Below are 27049 nucleotides of genomic sequence, written 5' to 3' on the forward strand. Positions count from 1 at the left end.
TTTAGATGGTAAGATAAATTTATTACTTAACCATAATATTATAATATAAGAACAAAAGCACATATCAATTTAGACAACTAAGACAACATAATATTATATTTCAAAATGAATGTTTAATTATGTTTCCATTAGAATAAATTTCTCTTAATTCATGTAATTAAACTGTTCATTCCATCAAAAAGTATTTAATCATTAATACAACCAAGACAATATTAATTGGACATGAGTTGGCTCCAATTTCATCTTCTCTGTCAAGCCCTTTCTTGACCATGCATGCTTGCTCCCTTGGTGCTAGCCCTTGGTTTTCACACCCACATAATTAAAATTATTTATTTTAAACCTAATTATTTATTTGAAGAAATAAATATTGATTTAAGAATCCTGTGATATACATTTGAGAATGACCTGGTGAAGCCCTTGGTTTTCGCAACCACATAATATAAATCTGTCTTATTATATCAGGTACTGTATTAATAATACTAACGTCATTCAAACCAGATTGAAATAACGTTTACGGATCCATAATATATGATAATATTTTAATAATATTAATAGTTTTAATATTTGTCTTTTATACATAGCGAAGAACTTTCACTCCTTCCAATAATTCTGTTATTTTTAGAGAAGTTTAATGAAGGACTTTTGTTTCAAATAATAACATTTTGATCCTTTGACTTAATAAACCGTTAATTGACATGAAAATCATATTGATATAACAAAATTACCCCTATAAAAAATAATGAAACAAACAATAATGATCTAAATTCAAACTGTTTCCCTTCAACTTGGTACATAAACATATTCAACAGTCGAGTTGTTCGTGTAATACCTTTAAAATTATTTTTATAAGGGTAGTTTCGTCATTTCAACATATTTTCAAAGTCAAGTAACAGTCAATTAAGTCAAAGGATTAAAATGGTAGTATTTCAAATAATTTCCTTAAACTTAGTTAGCCTAAACTACAAGGATTAAAATGAATATTTCTCTGTCAATTTCTTTTTTTTTTTTTTTTTTTTGCCAAATGCCAACAATTTTTCTTCTTCTACTTGATTCTCCATTTTTCTTTTTTTGCATGAAGTTCTTGTCAGAAAGCTCCTTGTCTTCTCTCTCTCTCTTTCTCTTTCTCACAAACACACCATTAACTAAAAGTAATAGCTCTAAAACTTCTCTATATATCCATTCATATGGTTAAACAATATTCAACCTGTTTGATAGAAAAAGTGCTTTTGAATTTTGCATCGAAGTGCTTTTGAATTTTCCATCAAAGTGCTTGTGGATTTTGCATCAAAGTGGTTGTGATGATGGCCAAGAATAAATTCATCTTTTGCAATAATTTATCCCTTTCCATATTGCTTCTGAATTTTGCAATATTGCTTGTTGAAGCTGCTCCCAGAAACACTTTGGTCACTCAACTTCCTGGCTTCAATGGCACTTTCCCCTCCAAACACTACTCAGGGTAAGTTCATCTAAAGTTGCGTATCATTCTATTATATATTCATGTAATACTCGAGATCTAGTCATTGGAATTACATATTGAGATTTTTTTTATTTTTTTTTATTTATGGGATTTTGTGATATATAGAGAGGATCATACAATCATCTTTTTTCATATGGTACAATTTTTTTTTATATATATGATGATTTTAAAAGCAAAATTGTATGGATTAGATCAAAAACAGACAATCTCATACAATACAATAATAAATTAGAACAAAAAAATTATGTTTGACTGATTTTTTTTTTTTTTTTGTTTTTTTTTTAAATGGTGTTTTGTTTTATATATAGAAGACCATTAGATTTATCGTTTCTCAAATGATATTAGAAAATAAAGTTGTACAGATTAGACCAAAAGATGATAATCTCATACTACACATTAAAATCGAGCAACATCGAAGATTATGTTCAATCGAGAGAACTTTTTTTTTTTCTTTTTTAGAATTTTGTTATATGTAAAAGAGGACCATTGTATCATTGTTTCTCAAATAATACAAAATTTATTTGTAATATTATTGAAAATTATATTTAGGCGAAGTAGTTTGATGGGAATTTGTGATGTGGGATTTGTAGGTATGTGACAATAGGTGGTGGAAATGCTTCAAAGAATCTTTTCTATTACTTTACTGTATCAGAGAGAAAGCCATTAAAAGATCCTGTTGTTTTATGGCTTAATGGTGGACCTGGTTGCTCGAGCTTTGACTGTTTCGTCTATGAACATGGTAATTAATTAAAAAGCTCCATCAAACTTGTCATTTTTAGAAGTATTTTATCATTATTTTAATTATTATTGATCATGATATATATATGTATATTATTATTTAATTTATGTTTTCTAAATCAGAGTTAATGACACTTACCCCCGAAACTAACTTTGTCTTTTATCTATTTTAATGGCAAAAAACTTAGTCTAGCTAGGCGAAATGTCAATTTCGTTACTTTCGAGGAGTATAAGTTCATTAACCATATATATCACCCATCAATACTAGACCATTGTATACATTTAGAATATAGATCTCATTAAACAGGTTAGTTTAAACAGAGTTTTTGGCATTGAAAATTGTAAAAACTAGTCATCAAAGCTTTTATTCAATCGATAATTTCATAATATCGAAAGATTAATTAAGATACGAACAAATTGGTTCCATTATCCTCAATGATGAAAAAAAATTATTAAAACTTGTCTTCTAATATTCTATTATTTTACCAGTTGACGGAGTCCAGATTTTATTATTATTGATTATGATGTGTATGTAGATTATTTCCTTAACTTATGTCTTATATATCATCCATCATCATCGGATTAGTGTACATGTTTAGTTCATTTCTCCTGTGGACATGACGTTAGCTGCATACATTCATTAAACAGTTTATTATAATCATATAAAGATATTGATATCGAAAATGGTAAAAAAAATGTCTTTTAATGTTTATTACTTCGTCAGTTAATGGGAATTCGGTTTTTTTTTTTTTTTCAAATAAATGTCTTGAAAATTCTTATGTATATATTTATAAAAAGTTCCATGCTTATAGATAGGCATGATAATATTTCCCGGAATTTTGGGGACCCATCTTGCCCCATATGAGGTGGGAAAGCCTTGGTTTTTTCGGGGATAGGGGTGAGGGTGGTGAGTGTTTTAATCCCCGTCCCCAAGGATGGGGCGGGCATGGGTGATGCCTTTCCCCTGCCCCGTCCCACCCCGTATAAAATATATAAAATGGGGATGGGTGATGTCTTTCCCCTGCCCCGTCCCACCCCGTATATAATATATAAAATTAAAAATTATATATATATATATACTTTTCACTAATACCCTTATATTTCACCTAATTATACAATTATCTTACCCATATAAACCCATATTTTCTCAATTTCTCTCACCCTAAACAATTAAACAAGAACAAACCCTAACCCATATTTATGTAAACTTAATGATTAATTTAAGTGTTTGTCATTTAGACGAGAATTAACTATTGTGTTTGATAATGCTCAAATTAATTTATGTTTATGTAAAATTAATGAGGCGGGAACAAGTCTCCAACATTCCCCTGTGGGGCGGAGGAGGGGAATTTCTATCATCCCCGTAACGGGAATGAGGCAGGGGTATTCTTTATCATTATATAATAATATTAATTATATCAGGCCTTTTTATTTTTATTATATTTACTTTTGAAGCTTGATTTACAGAATTCCCGGCCATATGTAAAAATCTCTAGATTTCATTTGGAAAATAAGTACTTAAGGATAATATTGATTATAAAATTTATGAAGTGAAACATTATAATTAGATAAAAAATTTATTGTTGCAATTAATATCTGAAAAAAAATGTTTTTGTAACATTATTGATGACATAGTATATATATGACCATTTTAGTGATTTTTTTTTTTTTTTTTTTTTTGGGGGGGGGAGAAGTAATTAATAATATTGCATTCACTTGGCCTTTCAAGTCAATGCATCAGGACTTAAATACAGCTACGTTATTTATTTTCTTTAATTTATACTTATTATAAGAGATAGAAAATCAATCAAATATTAGTTTTATTATTTTGATGAGAGATGTTAAAATTAAGGAGATATTTAATTTCTTAATTATCTCCACTTTTACAGGGCCATTCAATTTCGAAGCAGCAAACAAAGATGGTCAACTGCCCACTTTGCATCTCAATCCTTATAGCTGGTCTAAGGTGAGTAAAATTAAATTAGCAAATGTCTTCCAAAATTTGGGGCATTAATTCAAACACAACAAATAAATTTTTGTTCCATAAATAGGTTAGAGATTTTAAATGCTGAACAGGTAACATTACCCCTCCTTCTCAACCCTTAAACTATAATCGAGCGTTTTAAAAAGAGAATACCCTTATCCCGATATTGTAATAAACCCTGTAAAAGGTTTTAGAATTTATATAAGAAATTTATTTAATCTCTACAATTTCATTGAACTCGACACTTTAGCCCCTTAATGTAACTTAAGAGTAATGTTCCGAAAACCGAACGGGATTGGTCTAGTTTCTAGTTTGACTGGTTTGACCGGTTGGATCAGTAGGTTGGACCGTATTCTATAAAATTATATTTTAGTCTCTAAAGGTTTGAAATTCATCAAAAACACCCCTATAATACTCCCTTAAGGTTTGAAATCTGTCTAAAACACCCTTGTAATGCGAAGAGACTAGTGAGTGCTGGCGGCAGCGACGATCGACGGCCAATAGAAGTTGGAACCATGGGGCTTTTGATGTATAGGTGCCGGCAAATCTGATGGTAGTGCTAGGGAGTTCCATTGGCGCCGGAACTCGCCAGAATCAACAAAAGAAATCTGACGGTTGCGTAAACTTTAGGTGGATGGCGAGCGATGAAGGCTGAACGACGGCCATTGAAAATGGATGGGTTCGGTCGTGGAGATGCTGTCACGTCCAATGGTGGTGTTTTCTCCGTTGAACGATGCCAGAATCCAACGGGATTGAGCTGAGATTGGACCGTGACTTGACAGTATTCCGGCGGTCCAACCGAGGCTCAATCTGGTTTAACGGTAAATGTCGGTTTTTATGAGATACCAGACCGGAAATACCGCAGCTCAATCCGGTTTTATGGTAAATGACGGTCTGATCCGGTTTTCAGAATATTGCTTAAGAGTTTATTATTTGTACTCTCATCCCCTTATCATTGACGGTCGAAATCCATATTCTGGCTTTGTTGAGTCAATCATATATACAATATACAATATATATCAATTTTTTTTTTTTTTAATTATTTCAATTTTTCAGGTTTCTAGTGTTATATATTTGGATTCTCCAACCGGAGTTGGCTTCTCTTATTCCAAAGGCAAAACTCAATACTCCACTGGTGACATAGAAACAGCTTCTGATACACACAAATTTCTCCTCAAGGTAATTTCAAATTAGTAATTCATTATATCACAAGTATCATAACATAATTTAAAATTAAGCTTTATATTTTTTTTAATTTCCCTCTCTAATCAATTATTCATTAATCTGTAATTTTTGGAATTAATCAGTGGTTCCAGCAATATCCAGAGTTCATTTCTAATCCATTTTATGTTGCGGGAGAGTCATATGCTGGAATTTATGTGCCAACTCTTTCTTCTGAAATTGTAAAAGGTATTACATATATAATTACTAATATATATTAAATATAAAATTGCACGATGAATTTCAAGTTTTTTGGTTTTGTTTTGTTCATATTCTCATAATTAATTTTCTTTGCAGGAATTAAAGCTGGTGCGAAACCTGTCATCAATTTCAAGGTTTGATTTGTACTGACAGTACTTTATACTATCATTTTAATGCATGTTCTGAGAATTAGAGAAGATGAAAGTAGATTATTCGTTTTTTATATATTTTTTTTATGCAGGGTTATCTTATTGGAAATGGTGTGACAGATTACAAATTTGATGCCAATGCCCTCGTTCCATTTGCCCATGGCATGGGCCTAATTTCAGATGGTATATATGAGGTTGGTGAATTTATTATTTAAACGTAATTGTCGTATAAAATAACACATCAAGTTATGCACATTAGAGATATATTTTATATTTTTATACCTTTGATTAATCTCAAAAAATAAACGTAAATGTTTTTTTTTTTTTCCTGCAGAAAGTTACTGCTGCTTGTAAGGGGAATTACCATAACCTAGATGAAAATGATAGCTGTTCCGTGGAGATGGGATTAGTTGACAGTGTAAGAATCTGTTGGTNATTAAGCCATTATTTGGGTGGGGAAAAGTCGTTTACTCTTATAATATGGGCTGTAAATTTCGTTTCATCTTCTACCGCTACAAATTCCCCCACCACATCTCTTATTAAACATAGCCGTTGATTATGACTAACCCTTCCGTTACATAAATTGTAACATATTGCAATGAATTTTTTTGGCTGTTTCCAGGCATTTGTCACCTTTAATGACCAATGAATGGATTAATCTGTCTAGCTATAGTATGTAACAAAGCCATCATGCTCTGGTGAAAGCATTGTCTATAAATATGAACCTGCCCCTTAATATCTTCTGTCACATAACAACTAAATTTTTCCTTCACACTACAGAAACAATGGCTAAAGCAACAATTTCCCTTCCTATTCACCCACTTGTTCTTCTGTTTTTGTTCTTCAATTCAGGTTTTTTGTTTCTATTATGGTTTTTTCATGTTGTTCAATCTTAAAAGTGGATTATTATCAAATATAACATATGGCTGATGATTTTCTTAATTGTGTAAAATTTGTGCAACAGGAATTCTGAAGCTTGCCAATGCACAGGTAAATTCAAGACTAATTACGTTTTCTATATTCTGCAACATGAAAAACTAGATAAAAGAAGTTGATCTTAATTTTGCTGCTGTTAATTCCAGGGTACAACCTGGTGCGTAGCAAAGCCATCATCAAGCGATGCTGAATTGGCTGCAAACATTGAATATGCTTGTAGCAACATCAATGGTGATGGGTGCAATATCATAAAAAAAGGCGGCCCTTGCTACTTACCCAATACTCTCATTAACCATGCATCAGTGGCCATGAATCTCTACTACCAATTCAATGGCAGAAACGCCTGGAACTGTGATTACAAGGGTTCTGCTCTCACCACTACAACCAATCCAAGTAAGACCTTTAATTTCCTCTACTTACTTTTAGTCATCAACTGTTATTGCAACATTTGGATTTTAAATTAGTTCTGCTAATGTTTTTCACTATTTCTGTTAACTATGTGCAGGCTATGGCACTTGCCAGTATGCTTAGCGCCTGCAGGTGTGCAAGATGTTGAAGCGGCTTTCTGGATTTGTTCTTGTTCGGCAAGTCTTACACTCTTTCCATGATAAATGTAGGGTTTTGTGGTCTGTGGTAATTTACTGTAAATAATAAATGTGGAAGAGTTCTTTGAATTTCTCTCTTTTTTTTTTTTTTTTCTTTTTTTCCCTCTTCACTAAATAATTATTTTTTTGCTAGTGCAGAATGATATTGTTGCAACTTCTTGGCTTAATGAGGCAGCAGCAAGGAAAGCAATTCATGCTGCTCCGGTAAACTATTTCTAATATTCATTTCATGATCAATATTATTATGATATCAGTTTAATAATATTATCAAATTTATTATATAACTGTTAGAATAATACATAAATAATATTTTCCGGAGATTGAAACTACATTTATAAAAAAATCTGATAATGTTATCAAATCGATATAACAAAATATTTTTTTCTCGACTTTCAGAAATTATGCTTGGCTATTATTCTCTTAATGTTCCTAACTAAATAAACACAGGCAAGTGAGATAGGAGCTTGGGATTTATGCACATCCAAAATAAGTTACTATCACGATGCTGGAAGTATGTTAAGTTACCACAAAAATTTAACGATGCAAGGTTACAGAGCACTAATTTACAGGTAAATTATATAAATTCAATTTACAGAGAACTAATTTTTTTTTTCTTAAAAAATTATAATTAAATTTTGTGATAAATTTATTGGCAGTGGTGATCATGATATGTGTGTGCCTCACACTGGAACTGAAGCATGGACAAGATCTCTTGGATATAAAACTGTGGATGCATGGAGGTCTTGGACTCCATCAGATGATCAAATTGCTGGATATTTGCAAGCTTATGACCATAATCTTACCTTTCTCACCGTCAAGGTTCGTTATTAATTAACTTTAAAACAATCTTTTTTGTTCGATATAAAATCTAAATACTTTTTTTTTTTTTTTTTGACTTTTGAAAACAAAGGATATAAGGAGTCTTATAAAAACATGTTTAGTAGAAATGAGTCGAAATGTTTTTTAAAATAGTTTTAAGATATAATCCTTAAAAATAATGTAAAATAAAAAAAAACAATTAAAAGTCGTAGTTTTTTTTTGTTTTTTTATTTAATAGTTTTTAATCTTAAAACAAATTTTTACAAATTTTGAAAATTATTTTAAACACATTCTCAAATATTAAAAAATATTAAGTTACAACTCAAAAAGTTGAATCATATTTTAGTTTATAAAAATTGTTTTCATATCTTAAATCAAACAAAATATCTCATTATGTTTAATTAGTTTTAGAATAGCTAGGGAAAATTTCATTTGCATCTATAAATTAATTACTTAGAACGTTTTCTAAAACATTTTTTGGATACAATCTTAAAAATTAGTATAAAATTAGAATTTTTTTTTTTTCAATATCGTACTTTTTACTTAAAATTCTGAACTATTTAATGACCCTTTGTTTAATGATTCAATCAACTCTTTCAATTTTTTTTTTTTTTTTTTTCTAAATTTAAACTTTCAAAGGGAAAAATTAATAGTTTTAGCTTGTGAATTAGTATGGAAATATAATTATAGTTTTGATTTTGCAGGGGGCAGGGCACACAGTTCCTGAATACAAGCCGAAAGAGTCATTGATGTTCTACTCTAAGTGGCTTGCTGGAGAACAAATTTGAAATAAGCACAATCTTTCAACTTAATAAATGTTTCAATTCCCATTTTGGCAATAATAATTTATGGGAAATCTTTTAAGAAATATTATTTTGCTTCACTCATTTTTATCATCGCAAATTCAAATGAAATCCCATGTAGTCAATAGAAGTTGAACAAAGTAAAATAATTTAATTGAATATAAAAGTACAATAAAAATTAATTGTTTTTAATTCTATTTTTCATAAGCTTTGAGAGATATTGATAAAAATATATTTTTTTTAAATTAACTTTTGATAAAAATAAAATCCCTTTCAATTTTTTTTTTTTCTAATTTCAATTGAACCAAGTATTGACTAGCTCAATTTTGTTGGTGAAATGAGGTTACTTTTATTTTACGAATATCCACGGACCAACTAACAATCTAAATTTTTTTTGAATATTTTACTAAGAATATATATATGAAATTGATATCCAACCATGTGGAATTTTTTTTTTTTTTTTTTTTTTTTACCTCTGGGTGGTGAGGTTCAATAGGGATTCTTAGGTGTATTACTCAAGAAGTCATAAGTTCAAGTTTCTTTCGGTTGTTAATAGGGATAACTACTTGAGCTCTTATCAGGTTAATAGTTCTAAGGTCTCGGAAGATTAGTTAAGGTACGCATAAGCTGTTGTGAACACCCTATCATTAAAAAGAAAAAAAAAAAAAAAACATTGTAGGTTCTCGTGTATCAGTAGACTCAGTACCATATTAGTTGTTGGTTAGACAATATCAATTCTATAATAAATGTGATACTAACAAATAGATGGAATCAAATTTTTGTATAGTAGTGCCATATTAATTGTTGGACAAATAATATCAAGTCTATCATTAATGTGATATTGACATATAAATGGATCAAATTTTCATATATTAATACTAGAGGTGTTCGGTTATGGGTACTCTATATTTTTTGAAGGAATTAGAACTGACGGTTCCTTGAAATTTGGAACCAAAATCGGAACCAAAGGTTTCGGTTCCTAGGTACCTAGAACCATAACCCGTAACAACGATTCTAGTTTTGGTTCTAGGTACCCTATAAAATTACATGATCCCCTAAAAGTTTTTAAAATAACAAAAAACCCATAAAAACTTACAAATACCCCCCCAATCTGGCACTTGTTAACAAAAATAAAATTACAAATTATAAATTCAAAATTACAAACTTCATTACTTTGTAAATGTAGATTCTCAAAAGTCAAACCAACTTACTTTAAATGTACCCGTTGAAGGTTGGAACCAGAATCTACCCATTGAAGGTTGGTTCTGGGTAGGAACTGGAACCGAACCTCGGGTACTCGCCGGTTTCGGTTTCAGTCGGTTCTTTTGAACACCCCTAATTAATACCATATTAATTGTTGGACAAACAATACTAATTCTAAAATTAACGTGATACTAATGTATAAATGGGTCAATTTTTATACATATAACATTTGCTATTACTAAATTGGAAGCAACTTTTTTTTTTTTTTTTTTTTTTTTTTTTTTGTTTTGTTTTTGAACACAATCCGAATGCATCTGTCTACAATATTGAGGAATCATCTTTTTACTGTTTTTTAATTGAATTAACTTTTAGCATTGCATTCAAAAACAGTTTTACGAAGATTTTTCATGAAAATTTCGTATCAGATAAGCCCTTGATAGCTGATCCTACATCAATTATCTTAAATTTAGAGGGCAATAAGGGAAATACACGTATCTAGAAGGAATCCTGCGGTTCCAGCTTTTTCAAAGCTAAAAAGCAGTCAATATTAACGTTTAATGAAGAAAATGACGTAGAGAAAGGGCTAATGACAAAATTTCTCTTGACTTTTAATTGGCTATATATTGAACGTAATTACAGGCAAACCTCACTCATATCAACCAAGCCTCACTCACGTCAAGTTATCAATCTAATTTGGATTTTAATTGGCTATGTCCGTTGACTAAGTCAAAGTCTTCTTTATTTGTCGTTCTCATATAACCAGCTCGTGATAATGAAATTATGGTATGTAAAAAAAGACTCCCTTGGTTTAACTTTTTAGAATAGTAGTCTATTCTAAATATTATTGGATATGATTTAATTAAATAGAATAAGATTATAAAAATGTGTTTCATACATTTTTTAAAAATATTTTCTGAAAATATTTAGATTATTTTTTAACCCTCTATATTTGTTAATTTAATTAAACACCCCTATAATAAAAGTTTATAAATTAACAAAAACACTCTCACCCATTCAATAAAAGTTTATAAACATTTAACAAATACGTTGACGGCCAGATCTGGTCGTTGACGACTGTCATATCTTGGCCGTTGTCAACGGCTAGATCGTTGACTATAGATCTGGTCGTTTTCGACCAGATCCAATCGATCGTGTATCATTACGGTGACTTTTGGCCGTCGTCTGATGGTGGTGTGCCAGATTTGGCCATCAACGTATTTGGCCGTCAATTAGTTGGATGAATATAAGTGTTTTTGTTAATTTATAATCTTTTATTGAAAATGGTAATTGTTAAATGTTTTAAGTTGAATATAATAAGATTGAATTTTGATTTGAATAGTCAATATTAAAACAAATATTTATTTCATTAGATTGGATAGGATAGGATGGAGTTTGAAAAGTGTACCAAGCAAGGAGGTTAGATTCTTTTTATCCTAGTTTTACCTTAACAAAAAAGTTGGTGGGTAACAATGGTAGTACCTTTACTCATGATTTACCTAAAATGTTGTAATGGGGGGTTGTTATGGGATAGCTTCCTTTGAAGATTAGTCGAAATGTGTGTAAGTTTTCTCGAATACCTTAGTTACTAAAAAAAATAAAATAAAAAATTGGGGGTTTGTTAAAAGAAAAACTCAGCACATAAATTTTAACCTCAAATATTTATAAATATACATTAAATCGTTAAAAGCTCATGAGAGCTCATATCATCAGATGATCCTAGCTCAAAAAACATTTAATGGTATATATGTAAAATTGAGATCCCAAATTTGTATCCCAATGCATGTGACAATTGATTTGTCAATATATCCCTTAATTTACTCTAATGGTTAGATACTATGAAAACATTAAATCAATCGAATTTTGTAAAGTAAAAATTGTAAAAGTTGGTTTTTAGTGTTTATCTACATCATTTAATGCAAATTTAAATTTTACAAAACAAAAAATTGGATATTCGCATTTGAGAATTTTTCGATTGCAAATAGTCATATACAGTTTGTAATAATTGATTTTTTACAATTTAAAACAATCAACTATTTATTAAAGACAAAATTGTAATAATTGAAGTTGGACTTTAAATAATTGGCCATGCCCATCCGTGTCAAAATTTTAATTTTATGTGTTATAACATGATAGTGTTATCTTATCAATGATAACAATCAAATAGACCGATATTAATTAATAATGGAGAGTTTATTTTTAAATAAGGTCCTAATAAAAATGGTGTTCTAAACCTTTTTTTTTTTTTTTTAACCTTTATAAGGTAATCTGTAAAATCTATGAGACTTGATAATTCATCCTCCCTCTCCCTATAAATAACTAGAGCAATCAATTATAATCTCACTCACAAAATTAGGGCCAAAAGGGAGTTCAAGATTCTGCTTCTTCTGAATCAAGGTATGCAAGAATTTCAATTTTATATGTTAAAATATGAATAATCAATAAAAAAAATTATTAATAATTTAATTAACCAATAATATAGAATGATCATAAAGTATCTCATAATTATCACAAGATATATCAACATTAAAATTAAAATGGAGGTGGTTGTATCCATCCCTCCTACCAACAGTTTGAAAATTCTATTTTCAAAGAAAATGAAATAGCTTCCAGTCCCACCTCTGCTTCTTGAAATTCTCGCCTCAGCCCTCATCATTTTCTGCTTATTTCAATAATTCAGTGCCTAGAATTTTAACCATTTCCAATAAAGCTCCCTTTTGTCTTTAGAAATACAATCATTGATGCACCAGTCAAGTTTAATCAACACAGCAAAATTTTATGTGGAGGTATCAAAATTTTATCAAGTCAAGATCCTCCTTATTTATTTATTTATTTCTTACTTTTTATCCAATCTTTTGAGCTTAATTTATATATAATAATCTAAAGTTTTATCTCTTTTTCTTCCTTTGTTTTTTTGTTCCTCCCTTTCGCTACCAATTCTATATATTTTATTATTCTATGAAAAGCATCTTTGTCCTTCTTCCCTCTCACTAAAAATAGGTCTGTCCTTCTTTCTCTTCTTCTTCTTCTTCTTCTTCTTCTTCTTCCTCCTCTAGTTCTTCTATAAATTTTAATATTTATTTATCATTTTGCAGAGGATTTTGAAGGTTAATTATGGCCATCAACAACCTTCTTGTCTTTATTTGTTGCATATTTATTTTGAGTTTTCAATTTTCTGAAGCAATTCAAGCTGGTTCTCTTGTCACCAATTTGCCTGGTTTCACTGGAAAGTTTCCATCCAAACACTACTCTGGGTGAGTTAATTTTTCGCAATTAATTTTTTATTTTTTATTTCATGAAGTTTTTGCATGGTGAATAGTTTTCTATTTTGTGTTTTTTTGTAGATATGTGAGTGTAGATGAGAAGAATCTTTTCTACTACTTCGTCGCTTCAGAAAGAAATCCCTCAAAGGATCCTGTTGTTCTTTGGCTCAATGGTGGCCCTGGTTGCTCCAGCTTTGATGGCTTTGTTTATGAACATGGTAGGCATCTTTTCATAATTAATATTTTTCCTGCAAACTTTGTTATACTATCAGTCTAGTAACTTTGTAGACAGTTCGTACTGTCTACAAAGTTACCAGACGTTCCAGACTGATATTATAACAAATTTGGCAGGAAAAATATTATTACAGAACTCTCACATAGGGTTAGAATTTGACCCTGTCAGTAAACAAGAATGTTGGAGGAAAACTAAGCTAGTGGGAGTGTAATTAATTTAGTATATGCATTAAAAAAAAAAAAATAGTAAATCAAATCTAGAAACATTAACATAAGTAAATTCTATTATTTTTTAATAGGGTCCAATAACCCCCAATTTTCCCTTAATTGGTCAGTAAATATTGTTAATCACCTCTACTCTTCTAGTCGGATGGCAAGCTTTTTAGCCATTAGGGTTAGTTATATCCAGAGAGTCTTATCTTCAAGTCGCGGAAGAGACAATTATCGGATTTACGCAAAAAAAAAAAAATATTGTCAATTAATCAGTAAATATAATATCGGAGTATAGGATGAAAATATTGGTAAAATTAAGTTTGGAAGACAATAAGAAGTCAGGAGGGAGTGGAACCACAAATTAAAGTCAGGGCGAGACATAAAATTATGGGGAATTTTTTCTTTTTCTTTTTCTTTTTCTTTTGATTTATGATTGATATTTTTTGTAAGTCAATTATGTACTGCTGAGTGTCCACGAAAAGGACAAAACCCTAATCTCTGTAACGCATTTGGTTGAGAGATTTGTTGTTCGAGAGAGAGGGTGACACTGACAGATCATGTCTTTTCATATTTGCCCCACACCCACTTCATGTGATGACCAAACCATCTTGAAGCATCTTTTAAGTTCTATGGTGTTGCTTTGTTTGCTTTCTAAACTACCATTTCTATACATAGATCTAGTTCCCAAACCCCAATTTCCCGGGTCGGGTCGGGTCGGGTCGGGTCGACAGTTCCCAAATAAAAGAGCCCACTCTTACTCCCAATAGGTGTTATTTTATCTAATTATGTTTGTGATTAGTCTCACTTGGAAGTATTTAGACAATTATTCACAACTTAGATTTCTTTGAATGGATGAAGATTCCAGAATCTCACGTAACTTAGATTTATTAAAAAGAATATAAAGTTTCCAAGTTAATCATCCTCTCCATAATTTCTTTTGTTAAATCACAAGAACTTACCTCATAATGAGTGGGTATTGATGTCATTACCTTTTTGTTGTTTATTTTAACACTTTAAAACTTAATAATCATCAAAAGCTAAAAGGGATTTTTTTTTTTTTCTATAGTTTTGGGTGATAATTATCAATGTAATTGATGAACCTTACCAAGAAAGAAAATGTTACATTTTCCAATGCAGGGCCATTCAATTTTGAAGAAGGAAATCAAAAAGGGGGCCTGCCCAAGTTGCATCTCAATCCATATAGCTGGACAAAGGTCAGTGTCAATTCTCTCTCATTACATAAATTTTTTTTGTGTTTTTTTGAGGACATATTAAATGGCCTTGAATTCACATGACAAGAACAATTCTTAGTACCAAATATCCCAAATAAATTTGTTGTGTTTTGTCCCCTTTTCGTGCTTGTTTTGTCTCATAATCTTTTCGGTCAGGCATATTTTATTTGTGAACCATGTTAATATATACTGTTAAGATGAAGATAATCGTTGTAGTACAACAAAACACTGAAAAACAGCTATATTCCTCTCTCATTCCGTGCAATGTTTTTATTGCTCGATTGTACGTATTACAATAGAATGTACAAAATTTTAATGAGATTGAATTCTCAAATTACTTGTTCGATAACAGTATCGATGGTCAAATCTAACTCACCCGGTTTATTTGTATTGGATTAGTAACATATTACGACACATATTTAGTGATTGTATTTAATTTATGTCTATTTTTATCGAAAAAAATATTGATATATATATTAGAAATTAAAAAAAAAAAAATCGTCTGTTTGTAATCTTATACAGGTTTCAAGCATTATTTATTTGGATTCTCCAGCTGGGGTTGGACTGTCTTACTCCAAAAATGAAAGCAAATACATAACTGGAGACATACAAACTGCAGTTGATACACATGCTTTCCTCCTTAAGGTAATTAATTTAATTAGGATGAGTTTATGAATGCTTTAAGTAAGAATTTAACATGTTTTGATAAAAGCATTTCCTGCATGTAAAACATTTTAATTCGTAGAACTTCTAGAAATTGAAGTCCAAATATTTTTCAAACTTCAAGAAAAGATTTTATCCAATGTTTTAAAACCCAACCCGAGGTGAAACCTGGCAAAGTTGCCTGGTTTCGGGTTGACCAGTTTAACCAGTTTGATCGGCGGTCCAACCGGTTGATAAAAACTTTTAAAATTCAGCAAATATACCCCTAAAAATTCGTTACATCCCTATAGGTTTAAAATTTAGCAAACACATCCTAAATACAAATCGGTCGGGGACTAGTTAGGGGCGACGACACCCTAGATGTAACCCCAATCGTCCCTTGAGCCCATTCCCCTTAAATTATACCCAAGATCTGGCCGAAATAGGTTCGATTTCGGCCAAATCTCACCGACGTCGGCGTCAGCATTCCAGGCCAGATCTCATCGACGTCGGCGTCGACAACTGTCCCCATCACCCAGAAATTACTACCCTCTTCCTCCCGACCAAAACCCATCTCACCCCACCCCCGTTAACCTCGCCAATCGCCGGCAAAAACCGTTTGTTTTTGCTGCCAGTTTTGTTCGATTTTCGGTCGATTTACTCACTGAAAATCAACGTCATCACCACCATTGCATTCACCGGCAGTTTCTCTTCAAAAGCCCCAACATCCCAGCTGACAATTGTTCGCCGATCATCCTCTGAAATCTTAGGGTTTTGGGTGAATAGGAAAAATATAAACCCAGCCCGTTGAAGGTTTCGGGTCCCGGTTCAACCAGTTAAACTGGCCGGGTCAGGCCAGGTTTTAAAACAATGATTTTGTCCACTTCAACTCTTCTTTCTTATTAAAAAATAAACTTGATATTAAAAAATTAAAAAAAGAACCTTGAGAAAATATAGAGGCAGAGAGTTTAACCATGTTTAATGGTGGGTAACATTATCCTTAATGTGTATCATGGGATCAAAGCTCAAGTATTGACTTTGTTAAGAAGAGTTTAGTTATGTTATTGCAGGGTAACATTACCCTTATGTTTTTTTTTTTTTTTTTCATCGGGGTGTCTCCATTAGCTTGCGCGCACCTCAACTAATCTTTTAGGACCCTGGAACTACCGGCCGAGTAAGAGCCCTAATGAACACCTTATTAGTGTTTGGGGGGACTCGAACTCAGGAACTCATGAAATCTCCTTTTACTCTTTTATTATTAAGCCACCCAACGGTGGTTAAAGTTTAGTTATGTTATTGCAAGGTAACGTTACCCTCCATCTGAACCAATCGTGGTTCAAGGATTATCCTGAATTAAAACATATGAAACTTATGTCTGAGAAAGTTTAATCATAAGATGTGAAATAGAACAACAATCAATTATTTATTTATTTATTTTATTTTATTTTTTTTTTGAGAAAGAAAATATTATCTGAAATTTCTTTTGAAATGTCATAAGCAAATTTAATATATAAGTTAAAAGATGTGAGCTTGTTGAATTGAAAGTTTAATTAATAAGAAATTTCTTGTTTTTGAAATTAGTGGTTTAAGCTATACCCTGAGTTTCTCAACAACCCATTTTATATCTCTGGAGAGTCTTATGCTGGTATTTATGTACCTACTCTTGCTTCTCAAGTAGTCAAAGGTAAAGAATTTATTAAATTAATTAATAATTACATTAATTTTTATCTTGACCCTCAATTTATTTATAGATTAATTTCTCCTAATTCTTTTCCAGGAATAAAAGCTGGCGACAAACCTAGAATCAACTTCGAAGTATGGAGTGCTTGAATAAGAAAAATTCCTCTATAGTTAACTTATAGTGTCGTTACAATAACGAGTTTATATTTGTAGGGTTACTTGGTGGGAAATGGAGTAACAGATAGAATGTTTGACGGAAATGCTCTTATTCCCTTTGCCCATGGAATGGGACTTATCTCAGATGATCTTTTTGAGGTAGGAGAATTTGAACTCTTTGTTTAACATTATTTTTAGAAGTTGAATAACACTATTTTTATTCAAACAAGGCAATGCTTGAAATAGAAATTAATTAATGTTACAGGAAGTTGAAGGTGCTTGTAGAGGAATCTACTATGATTATGAATCCAATGATGGTTGCATGAGGAGTATGCTAAAAGTTGACGAGGTGACTTAGTTTTTTCTTGACTCAATTAAAATTTGATTCCTTGATTATATCCTAAACAATCTTCTTCAACAAAACTTATTTTTCTGATTAATTTTGGATATATTGTTTAGGCTCTAACTGGACTAAATATTTACAACATTCTTCAACCTTGCTTCCATGAACCTCTATCACAACAAGATAGCAATGCAAATTCAAGCTTGCCGGCGAGCTTCCAGCAGCTAGGGGCCACTGAGAGGCCTCTCAAAGTGAGAAAAAGAATGTTTGGGCGAGCTTGGCCTCTCTGGTCTACTGTAAAAGATGGCATTGTCACATTGTGGCCTCAACTTATTGAAGGAGATGAACATCGCCATATTGCATGTGTTGTAAGTTACTCAAACCATTTTTTATTTGTTCCTTATATGAACATCGATTTTTTTTTTTTAAAACATAATCCTTGTTTATTGATGTTGATAATTTACGATTTGCTATAAATGCTAAAAAACAAAATTTAATTCAAATTTTCTTACATAAAAAACTACAAAATTTTGTTAATTAACATTTATTGACGTTGATAAATAGAAGTATGGATTTAAAAAATTCTGACATCCATGGTAAGTAATTAGCAATTTACCAGCTTTTTTTTTTTTTTTGGTGACCGGAGGTAGCCGAACTAGCTTGTATGCATCTCGACTAATCTCCAGGCCCGTAAAGTTAACAATCGGGTCTCCAATGACCACCCCTATTAGTAACCGAGAGGAATAAAAGTCAAAATCTCTTGAGTAATATACCTAAAAGTTCATATCTCCTTGCCCAAGCTGTCAGACACTCAGAGGTGGTCGTGAAGCATTAACTTTACTTATGAATATATTTTGTATTTTGCAGGATGATGAAGTTGCAAGTGTATGGCTAAACAACGAAGCAGTTAGAAAAGCTCTTCATGCAGATCCAGTAAACATATAAATCTTCAGCTTCAATTAATTTCTAATTATTTCCAGGATTCAACATTAATCTCTTTTTAATTTTTTTTTGTTCATTAATGTATCCAATATTATAATTCAATTGATGCTAATAAATTTTAATTAATGGCAGGTTGATGTAGCAGGCAGTTGGGAATTATGTACAGATAGAATTACTTATCATAATCAACTTGGAAGTATGATTCCTTACCATAAATCTCTAACTTCTCAGGGATATCGAGCACTTATATTCAGGTAAATTAATATATTAATTGAACTTTTCTAATATTTTCCAAAATATCATTTCATTTCATTGTGTTAGGTAACGTTTGCATTCTTAAGATTATAGCTATTAATTTTCTTTTTCTTACAATAAAATGATTTTTTTAGGCCAGAAATTGAGCAAAATGTAAATATATCCCAACTAACTTAATGAGATAATATATCACTTTGGATTAAATTTTCATATACAGATCACTTGGGATAAATTATATAAGGGTTTATAAGTGTTATTCCTGAGGTTTGGCTATTATTGTCACTCCATGATGGCTTTTTTTTTTTTTTTTTTATTTAAATGTATCGAAATTAAAGAAGCAAAAAATATATTTTAAATAAACCGTTAGTATTTTTGGTCAAACAATTGATCATTTTGATACTATGACAGTTCTTGTAAAAATGATCAATTGTTTGATCAAAATTGTTAATCATTTATTCAAAATGTTTTTCCTACACTTCGTATGATTATATATAATTTGATCAAACCTTTATTTGTGGTTGTTAGCATTAGTTTCCCTAAATTGGAAGGTAAAACATTTTTGCACTAAACCTCAAAGGTGGCAAATAGTTAACTCATTGCATAAATATGTAGGCTAAAGTCAATATTGAGTCACAATTCTTCAAAAATATCTTTTAGCGGCTATATGTACAACCAACCAATTATGGAGTGTGTAAACACGATATTTCTTGCAAATTTTTTTTAACTGTTCTTCAGTGTTTACTTTTTATGGTGGTTTATATCATGGTTCGGATAAACCCCCATCCGCTATACAAGTCTACCAGATCTTATACAAAATCAAATAAATTTCAAAAAAATTTCTCAAAAAATAGATTATGCCTAATGGAAAAAAAAAAAATTATCTTTAATTTTTCAACAATATCAAATAGATGTGTTTTTACTAATTCTTAATCATTTCTCTTGCAGTGGAGACCATGATATGTGTGTACCATTTACTGGGAGCCAAGCATGGACTAGGTCCCTTGGATATAAGAAAATTGGTGGATGGAGATCATGGATATCCAAAGGCCAAATTGCAGGGTGAGTTAATTAACACTTAATTTGTACATGAATTTTTTTCATCCAATTTGTAGGGCTGCTTAAAATTAATTATATGAATTAAACAAATTAATATCCTCTTTGCAGGTACTTGCAAAGTTATGACCATAACCTCACCTTTCTCACGGTCAAGGTATCAATTTCAAGCTTAAGAATTTAAAATTATTTCTGTTTCAATTTTGGTAAATATAAAATGTTTTTATAGATAATTATTATTAGGAATATTCACTCATGGTGTATTAAAAAAAAAAAAAAATCCTATATATAATTGAGGACATATATAACATGTGTCTTAGAACACATGTTAAAAAAGTTTATTGCGTTAAAAAAACTTGAAAAGTTTTAGAAATGTGATTCTATATATAGTTATTCTCTCTTATGGACGTTTTTATTTTTTATTTTTAAATAAAAGACCAACATTTTGCATTGATAACGTAAAGAAACCACTAAAGGGAAAAAAATTGGTTTTGTTAATGCGTGATTTTGACACTAATGACCTTGCATGTGCAAAGTGCTAAGCAAAACTTATAAATTACACATGATTAATTTATTTTAAAGTTTAGACAAAGTTAAACAAAGCTATTGAATGCAAAGACCAAACAATAAATAAGATAGAGGATTTTTATAGTAATTTGAATGCTTAAAGCGATTATGTGAGTGTCACAAGAGGTCGCGTATAGCGAACAGTGAATAGATGTACAATAACTATGTATTCAAAGAGAATATCGAGTTAGTCTCTTTCTCGCAGGTTGTCTTTGTTATTGATTGTTATGAAAGTAAAGATCTTGAAAATGAGATAGGGAGTCCTCTATTTATAGCAGCTAAATTCAAGATAATGATTACAAGTATGCAAGTGGGTAGATGTCGTGCAAGTCCTTCCTTGCCCTCTATTGATTGATAACTTAAGAAATATCCTTAAATTATTTGGGGCTTGGACAGGTGTGCAGTCCCCATTCTCTTATAGACAAAACCTGAACCTGCTTAGTTGATGACAATCGTATCCTTTCTATCTTGGGGCGATGTGGTAGCTCCCGGATGACGCAAAGTCTTCTTGAACTTTGATTGGTGCTTGTTGATGTAAGCTTACATCAGCCTTGATTTTTTAGGCATTACTGAAGCTCCTTAGTTCTTAAGGTTCAAGAATTGGACCTTGAGAACTTCATGATTATGTCGCGACCTGACTTGTCTTAAGAAGTGCTTGCTCGAGCTAAAAGCTGAATATAGCCCAATCACTGCAGACGACTTGAAGTTGACTACTTGATCTGACTAGTGAACTAAGTGTAGGTTGTAATCTAGATGTTAAGAGTCACACAAGCGACCTGATTTGATCATTTCCAAAGGCAGGCAACCTGAGCATGATCTTGTGTAGTGCTATCAAAATGTGTTTCAAACTCTATCTGTCATTTACGACCTGAAAACACTTAAAAACTGAAATTCATCTTGTTCGGTGTCCAAGTCAGACATGTTAAATAAATGTCTTATTTGGAACAACCCTTTTAGATGTTATCTGTTGCGCTTGACAGTTGGCTATTTGGGTTCCCAATCAGGCTGATAAGTGAACTCTAAAATAAAGTCAGCAACAACTTGCCATTTGATTGCTACTTTTGGTCTATAATATAGATCAAACTGACTTAGTTCCATAACCCACTTGAGCAACTTACCCGAAGCCTCTGGCTTTTGAAGGACCTGCTTGAGTGGATAATTGGTCGATATATGGATGGTGCGGGCATGGAAGTAAGGTCATAACTTCCTAAGAGCGATCAGCAAGGAAAAAGTTAATTGTTCCATCTGTAGATATCGTGTCTCTACGTCTAGTAGTCGCTTGTTCATATAATACACTGGCCATTGAATTCTGCCTTCTCCCCGAATGAGAGCTGCACTGACTGTATACTGAGAGACGAACAGGTAGAGAAAAATAATTTTCTTAAGAAGAGGCTTGGATAGAAGAGTTGGTTTTCCGAGATGCTCTTTTATGCTTTGGAAGGCTCGCTCACACTCTGGAGTCCATTCAAATCTCTTGCTGGCTTTGAGTATGTTAAAAAACAGCAAACAACGATCTGTTGTTCTTGATATGGAGCGACTAAGAGTCGGTATTCTCCTATTCAAGCTTTGGACTTGTCTTCGATTGGAGGGACTTTTCATATCTAGAAGAGCTTGGATCTTTTCGGGTTGACTTTAATTTCCTAATGGTTAACCATATACCCTAGGAATCTTCCTGAGGATACTTCGAATGAACACTTAAGAATATTAAGTTTCATTCTATGTCTATGGAGTATATCGAACATTTCTACAAGGTTAGCTATGTGATTTGAAGTGACATACGACTTGACCAACATGTCATCAACATAGACCTCTATTGATTTCTAGATTTGCTCAAAAAACGTACGATTAACCAAACACTGGTAGGTCACTTCAGCGTTCTTCAGATCGAAAAGCATGACTTTATAGTAGTATAGGCCTCAATCTGTGATAAAGGAGGTTTGCTCCTCATTGGGCATGTACATTGGGATCTGATTATACCTCGAGTTGGCATCTATGAAGCTTAACAGCTCGTGCCTAGAAGTGGCATCAACGAGCTGATCGATTCTAGGCAAAGAGAAACTATCCTTTAGACAAGCTTTGTTCAGATCCATGAAATCAACACAAGTCCACCATTTGCTGTTGGGTTTCTTCACCAAAATAGGATTGGCAACCCAACTCAAGTAATGAGTCTCCCGAATGAATTCGATTGAGAGGACCTTATCCACCTCAACCTTAAGAGCAGTATAACCCTCTGTGTCCATGGCTTTTCTCTTCAGGCGAATTGGTTTGACTTCACTATTGATGTTAAGTGCATGACATATAATATTTGGACTGATCCCGACCATGTTAGCATGAGTCCATGCAAAACATCTATATTCTGTCTAAGGAATCTTGTTAAATCAGTAGAAAGCTGAGGGCTGAGATTGTTTCTGATTCTACACACACGAATCGGCTCATTCTAGTCGACTGATACCTCAGATAAATTCTCAATAGGCCCACTGTGGGAATACTCCTCCTGAACACAAGGATCAATGTTGACTAGGCTGTGGTTTGATCCTGTTGATTGTCATTGCCTGCTCGAGAATGCCCACTGACTTCCCTTTCCCTTTGCATGCCATCTGCACTACTCTTATATTGTAGTCGCGAGATTCACTCTGAGACCCCTTAACTTCCCCATACCCTATCAGAGTGGAAAATTTCACCTTCAGATGATAGATAAAGGTGACAGCTTTAAAGTTCCGCAATAGAGGTCGTCCCAATATGTCATTAAAAGTGGACGGATAGTCTCTCACCCAAAGTGATAGGAAGTGCAATCGTTCCCTTGGGAATCAGATGATCCCCAGTAAAGCCATAAATAGGGATAAAGACAAGCTTCAAATCTGTCTCCTCCAATTGTATTTCCTCGAATGCTTGCTGAAACAGGATGTTCATGGTGCTTCCATTATCCGCCAACATTCTGTGGACTTCGTATCTTCTTATCTTCGCCGCAATAACAAGTGCATCTTCATGAGGGTGATGCAATCATATCGCATCTTTCTTAGAAAAGATAATCTCTTTTTCTCTACACACCTTAGTTGGTCGTGGCACTGTGTTTAACACACTCACAGGCTCATGACGAGCTTCTCGAGCATATTTCTCCTGAGCACCTTGAGAATTTCCCACGATGTGTGGTCCCCCAAAGATAATCCCCACCAAATGGTGACCCTTGCAACCACGGCGCTTACTTTTATTGCCCTTTTAATCCTTCTCCCTGGGCCATCAACATACTCCTTAAAGTGCCCCTTTGAATGAAGTCTTCAATAGCCTGCTTAAGAGCTCGACCTTCATTGGTATGGTGCCCATTATCCCAATGATAATGACAAAATTTCTTGCTGTTTCTCTTATAAGGGGGATTTTTCTTGGGCTCTGGCTCTCCGAGCAGATTATCTTTTTTAGATTTATCTAGAATAGTTGATACCGATGCATTTAATGGAGTAAATAAATTTGTGTCACGATCACGAGAGGTTGTTAAAGTGAGTGAGCGAAATATCGTCCTCAGATTGCAATTTCTTCCAAAGGTTGGTTTGCAGGCGAACTCTAGCTATAATAAGAGTTCGAACTGAATCTTCGAGTGTATTAGCTACCTTATCTAGTTTCTTGTGGAACCTGTCAATGTAGGATTGGAGAGACTCATTTCTCTCCTGCGTATGTTTCTAAGATAGCTCAACGACATTGAGAACTTCCGATTGGCTTGGAAGTGTCTCAAAAATAATGAGCTCATTTGTTGCCACGAGTTGATAGACCCTAGTGAAAGCGATCTGAACCAACGTTTAGCATAGGCAGTCAGAGTCACTATTAAGCAGCGACATTTTCCCAAGTTAGAAACTTGGTGAAGCTCTATGAGGTCGTTAAACTCATAGAGATGATCCTATGGATCAAAATTCTCATCGAATGCTCTCATGTCAGACATTCTAAATCTTAATAGGAGAGGAGTAGTTAGAACTACTACAGAAAAGGGAGACGCCTCAACAACTTGCCCTCGCTTATTCTACTGAGCTTTAAGCTGATCCAGAGCTAGTTGTAACTCCTCAATCTGAGGAAGTGGAGCCACATGGGGATCACTTTCCGCAACGTTGGTACGTTCCCCACAATTGCGATTAAGGAAGGATCGTAGATTGGACAATTCCCTGTCTTGGCTTGAGCCTTCGACATACCTTGACACATGTTGGCTAGAGCCATGTGAAGGCACTGAATGGCTTGGGGAGTTATCCCAACCTTTGTGGTGGTCAGAACCAACCTACGGACACTGGGTATTTCCTTTTTGGTGATGGTCGAAACCATCATTCCGGCGATGGTGGGAATCTCCTTGCTGAGCACTCTTGTGGCGATGCCCATGCGATGTGGCATGAGACGGCTCACGATGTGACATACCGCCAAGTTGCAAAGATATAGGTAGTCTACCTGTTTCATGACATGTATTTACTAACCCTTTAGAGCCTTTTGGCCCATTATCAGCCACCTGTTTTCCCTTATTCTTATGCGCTGCAGTGTGCGTGGTATGAGCTTTCGCCCGTTTCCACACTTTAGCATGACCTATAGGCATTTTTGGAGGCGGCACCGCCTAATCAGAATCAGGTGGCATGACCTAATCCAAACGATCTAACCTCCAGTTAACCATTTGGAGGGTGTTGTTGAACCTTTCCAGATATTATAGCCAGATCAGGCTAAAAGGTCGAGGAGGTTCCCACTGTAGTACTTTGGGGAACTGGGAGTATTTTGGGAGAAGTAACATCCTGTACTCAGGGGATCTCTTCGTTATTGGTATTGGTGTGCTCAGTTTCAAGACCTCGAAACATTTGTAGAGCTGATGGAAATGAGCCCTCATTCTAACGTCAAACTGTTGATGCATGATTTTGACACCAACGACCTCGCATGTGCAAAGTGTTGATTTTGGAGTTAGGACAAGGTTAAACAAAGTTATTGAATGCAAAGACCAAATAATAAATAAGACGGAGGATTTTTATAGTGGTTTGGATGCTTAAAGCGATTCCTACGTCCCCTATTTCTTTTATATAAGTGAGTGTTACAAGAGGTTACTTATAGCGAACAGCGAGTAGATGTATAATAACTGAGAGTATTCAAAGAGAATATCAAGTCAGTCTCTTTTTTGCAAGTTGTCTTTGCTATTGATTGTTATGAAAGTAAAGATCCTAAAAATAAGACGGGGAGTCCTCTATTTATAGTGGCTAAATTCAAGGTAATGATTATAAGTCTGCAAGTGGATAGGTGACATGCAAATCCTTCCTTACCTCCCATTGGCTGATAACTTAGGAAATATCCTCAAATTATTTGGGGCTTGGACAGGTATGCAGCCCCTATTCACTTATAGACAAAACCTAAACCTGCTGAGTTGATGACAGCCATATCCTTTTTGTCTTAGGGCGACGTGGTAGCTCCTAGACGGCGCAAAGTCTTCATGAACTCTGATTGGTGCTTGTTGATGTAAGCTTACGTTAGCCTTGATTTTTTAGGCATAACATGTTTAAACTTCTTAAACGAAAAATTTGGTTGAACGTTTGTCCTTTTGTTCATTTCCTGTATCAAAAATACTAGGCCATATTTCAAAAAAAAAAAAAAAAAAAAAAAAGGATTTCTACACCAAAAAGTTTTCATATTTTAGTTAGTCTTGTTATATTTAAAATTTGAACCTCAATTTACGTCAACAAGAGTTAACTCTCACGCAAAATTTTCCATTAAATGACCAAAAAACTTGCTTGCAAAGTTGATTTGTGTATACATGAAGTAATTCATACTAGCATTTTAGGTTCACAGCTAAGAATTTTTAATATACATAATGCTCAAATCATCAAATGAAAACTTTTGCATTTTATTTATATGTTCTTGGAGCAGACATTAATTCTGAATTTAGTTCTCACAATAATTACAATGTCAATTTTGCAGGGAGCAGGGCATACAGTCCCTGAGTACAAGCCACAAGAGGCTTTGGACTTCTACAGCCGCTGGTTGGATGGACATCGAATTTAACAGCAGACTTCTTATTTTCCATCTTCGGACATCGAATTTAACAGCAGACTTCTTATTTTCCATCTTCAGATTATGAAAGAAAAACTAGATTTACTTTAAAACATATTATAAGATCCTTAAAAAGTGAAGTAAATTCAGATTTTGAAAGGATGGAAATGAGGATCTGATCGAATTCAGACTATTTGTGTGCAAAATTCATGGAAATGGACTTGATTCTAGGCAAAAAAAAAAAAAAGTATTATTGTTTTGGAATTTATTTTATGTTTTGAATGAATGTATTGTTGTTTGCGTAGTTATGCAATTTGGATAATCCTTTTGTACTATTTCAAATAA

General features: G+C 32.9%; 1 protein-coding gene and 1 long non-coding RNA gene across 2 annotated transcripts; both read left to right on the forward strand.

Annotated features, from left to right (window-relative positions):
- Positions 1 to 1286: 1286 nt before the first annotated feature.
- LOC116141628 (serine carboxypeptidase-like 20) lies at positions 1287 to 26951 on the forward strand. The gene is made up of 14 exons (XM_031427109.1): positions 1287 to 1456; positions 13478 to 13614; positions 14981 to 15057; positions 15598 to 15720; positions 17299 to 17401; positions 17495 to 17532; positions 17611 to 17712; positions 17819 to 17902; positions 18013 to 18264; positions 18764 to 18829; positions 18971 to 19092; positions 20039 to 20152; positions 20258 to 20303; positions 26633 to 26951. The coding sequence occupies exons 1-14, from the start codon at positions 1299 to 1301 to the stop codon at positions 26714 to 26716; spliced, it is 1506 nt and encodes a 501-aa protein (XP_031282969.1). The 5' UTR covers positions 1287 to 1298; the 3' UTR covers positions 26717 to 26951.
- LOC116141629 lies at positions 12693 to 13378 on the forward strand. The gene is made up of 3 exons (XR_004129823.1): positions 12693 to 12919; positions 13100 to 13133; positions 13229 to 13378. It is a non-coding gene; the product is annotated as an uncharacterized LOC116141629 (long non-coding RNA).
- Positions 26952 to 27049: the final 98 nt, after the last annotated feature.

The sequence above is a fragment of the Pistacia vera genome, unplaced genomic scaffold (genome assembly GCF_008641045.1).
Source record: "Pistacia vera cultivar Batoury unplaced genomic scaffold, PisVer_v2 Contig40, whole genome shotgun sequence".
NCBI lineage: Eukaryota > Viridiplantae > Streptophyta > Magnoliopsida > Sapindales > Anacardiaceae > Pistacia > Pistacia vera.

Coding starts and splice junctions, on each gene's coding strand:
- LOC116141628 (XM_031427109.1), top strand. CDS start 1,299: ATGATGGCCAAGAATAAATTCATCTTTTGCAATAATTTATCCCTTTCC. Junction 17,713..17,818: donor TCTCAGATGATCTTTTTGAG/GTAGGAGAATTT, acceptor TTAATGTTACAG/GAAGTTGAAGGTGCTTGTAG. Junction 20,153..20,257: donor TCCAAAGGCCAAATTGCAGG/GTGAGTTAATTA, acceptor TCCTCTTTGCAG/GTACTTGCAAAGTTATGACC.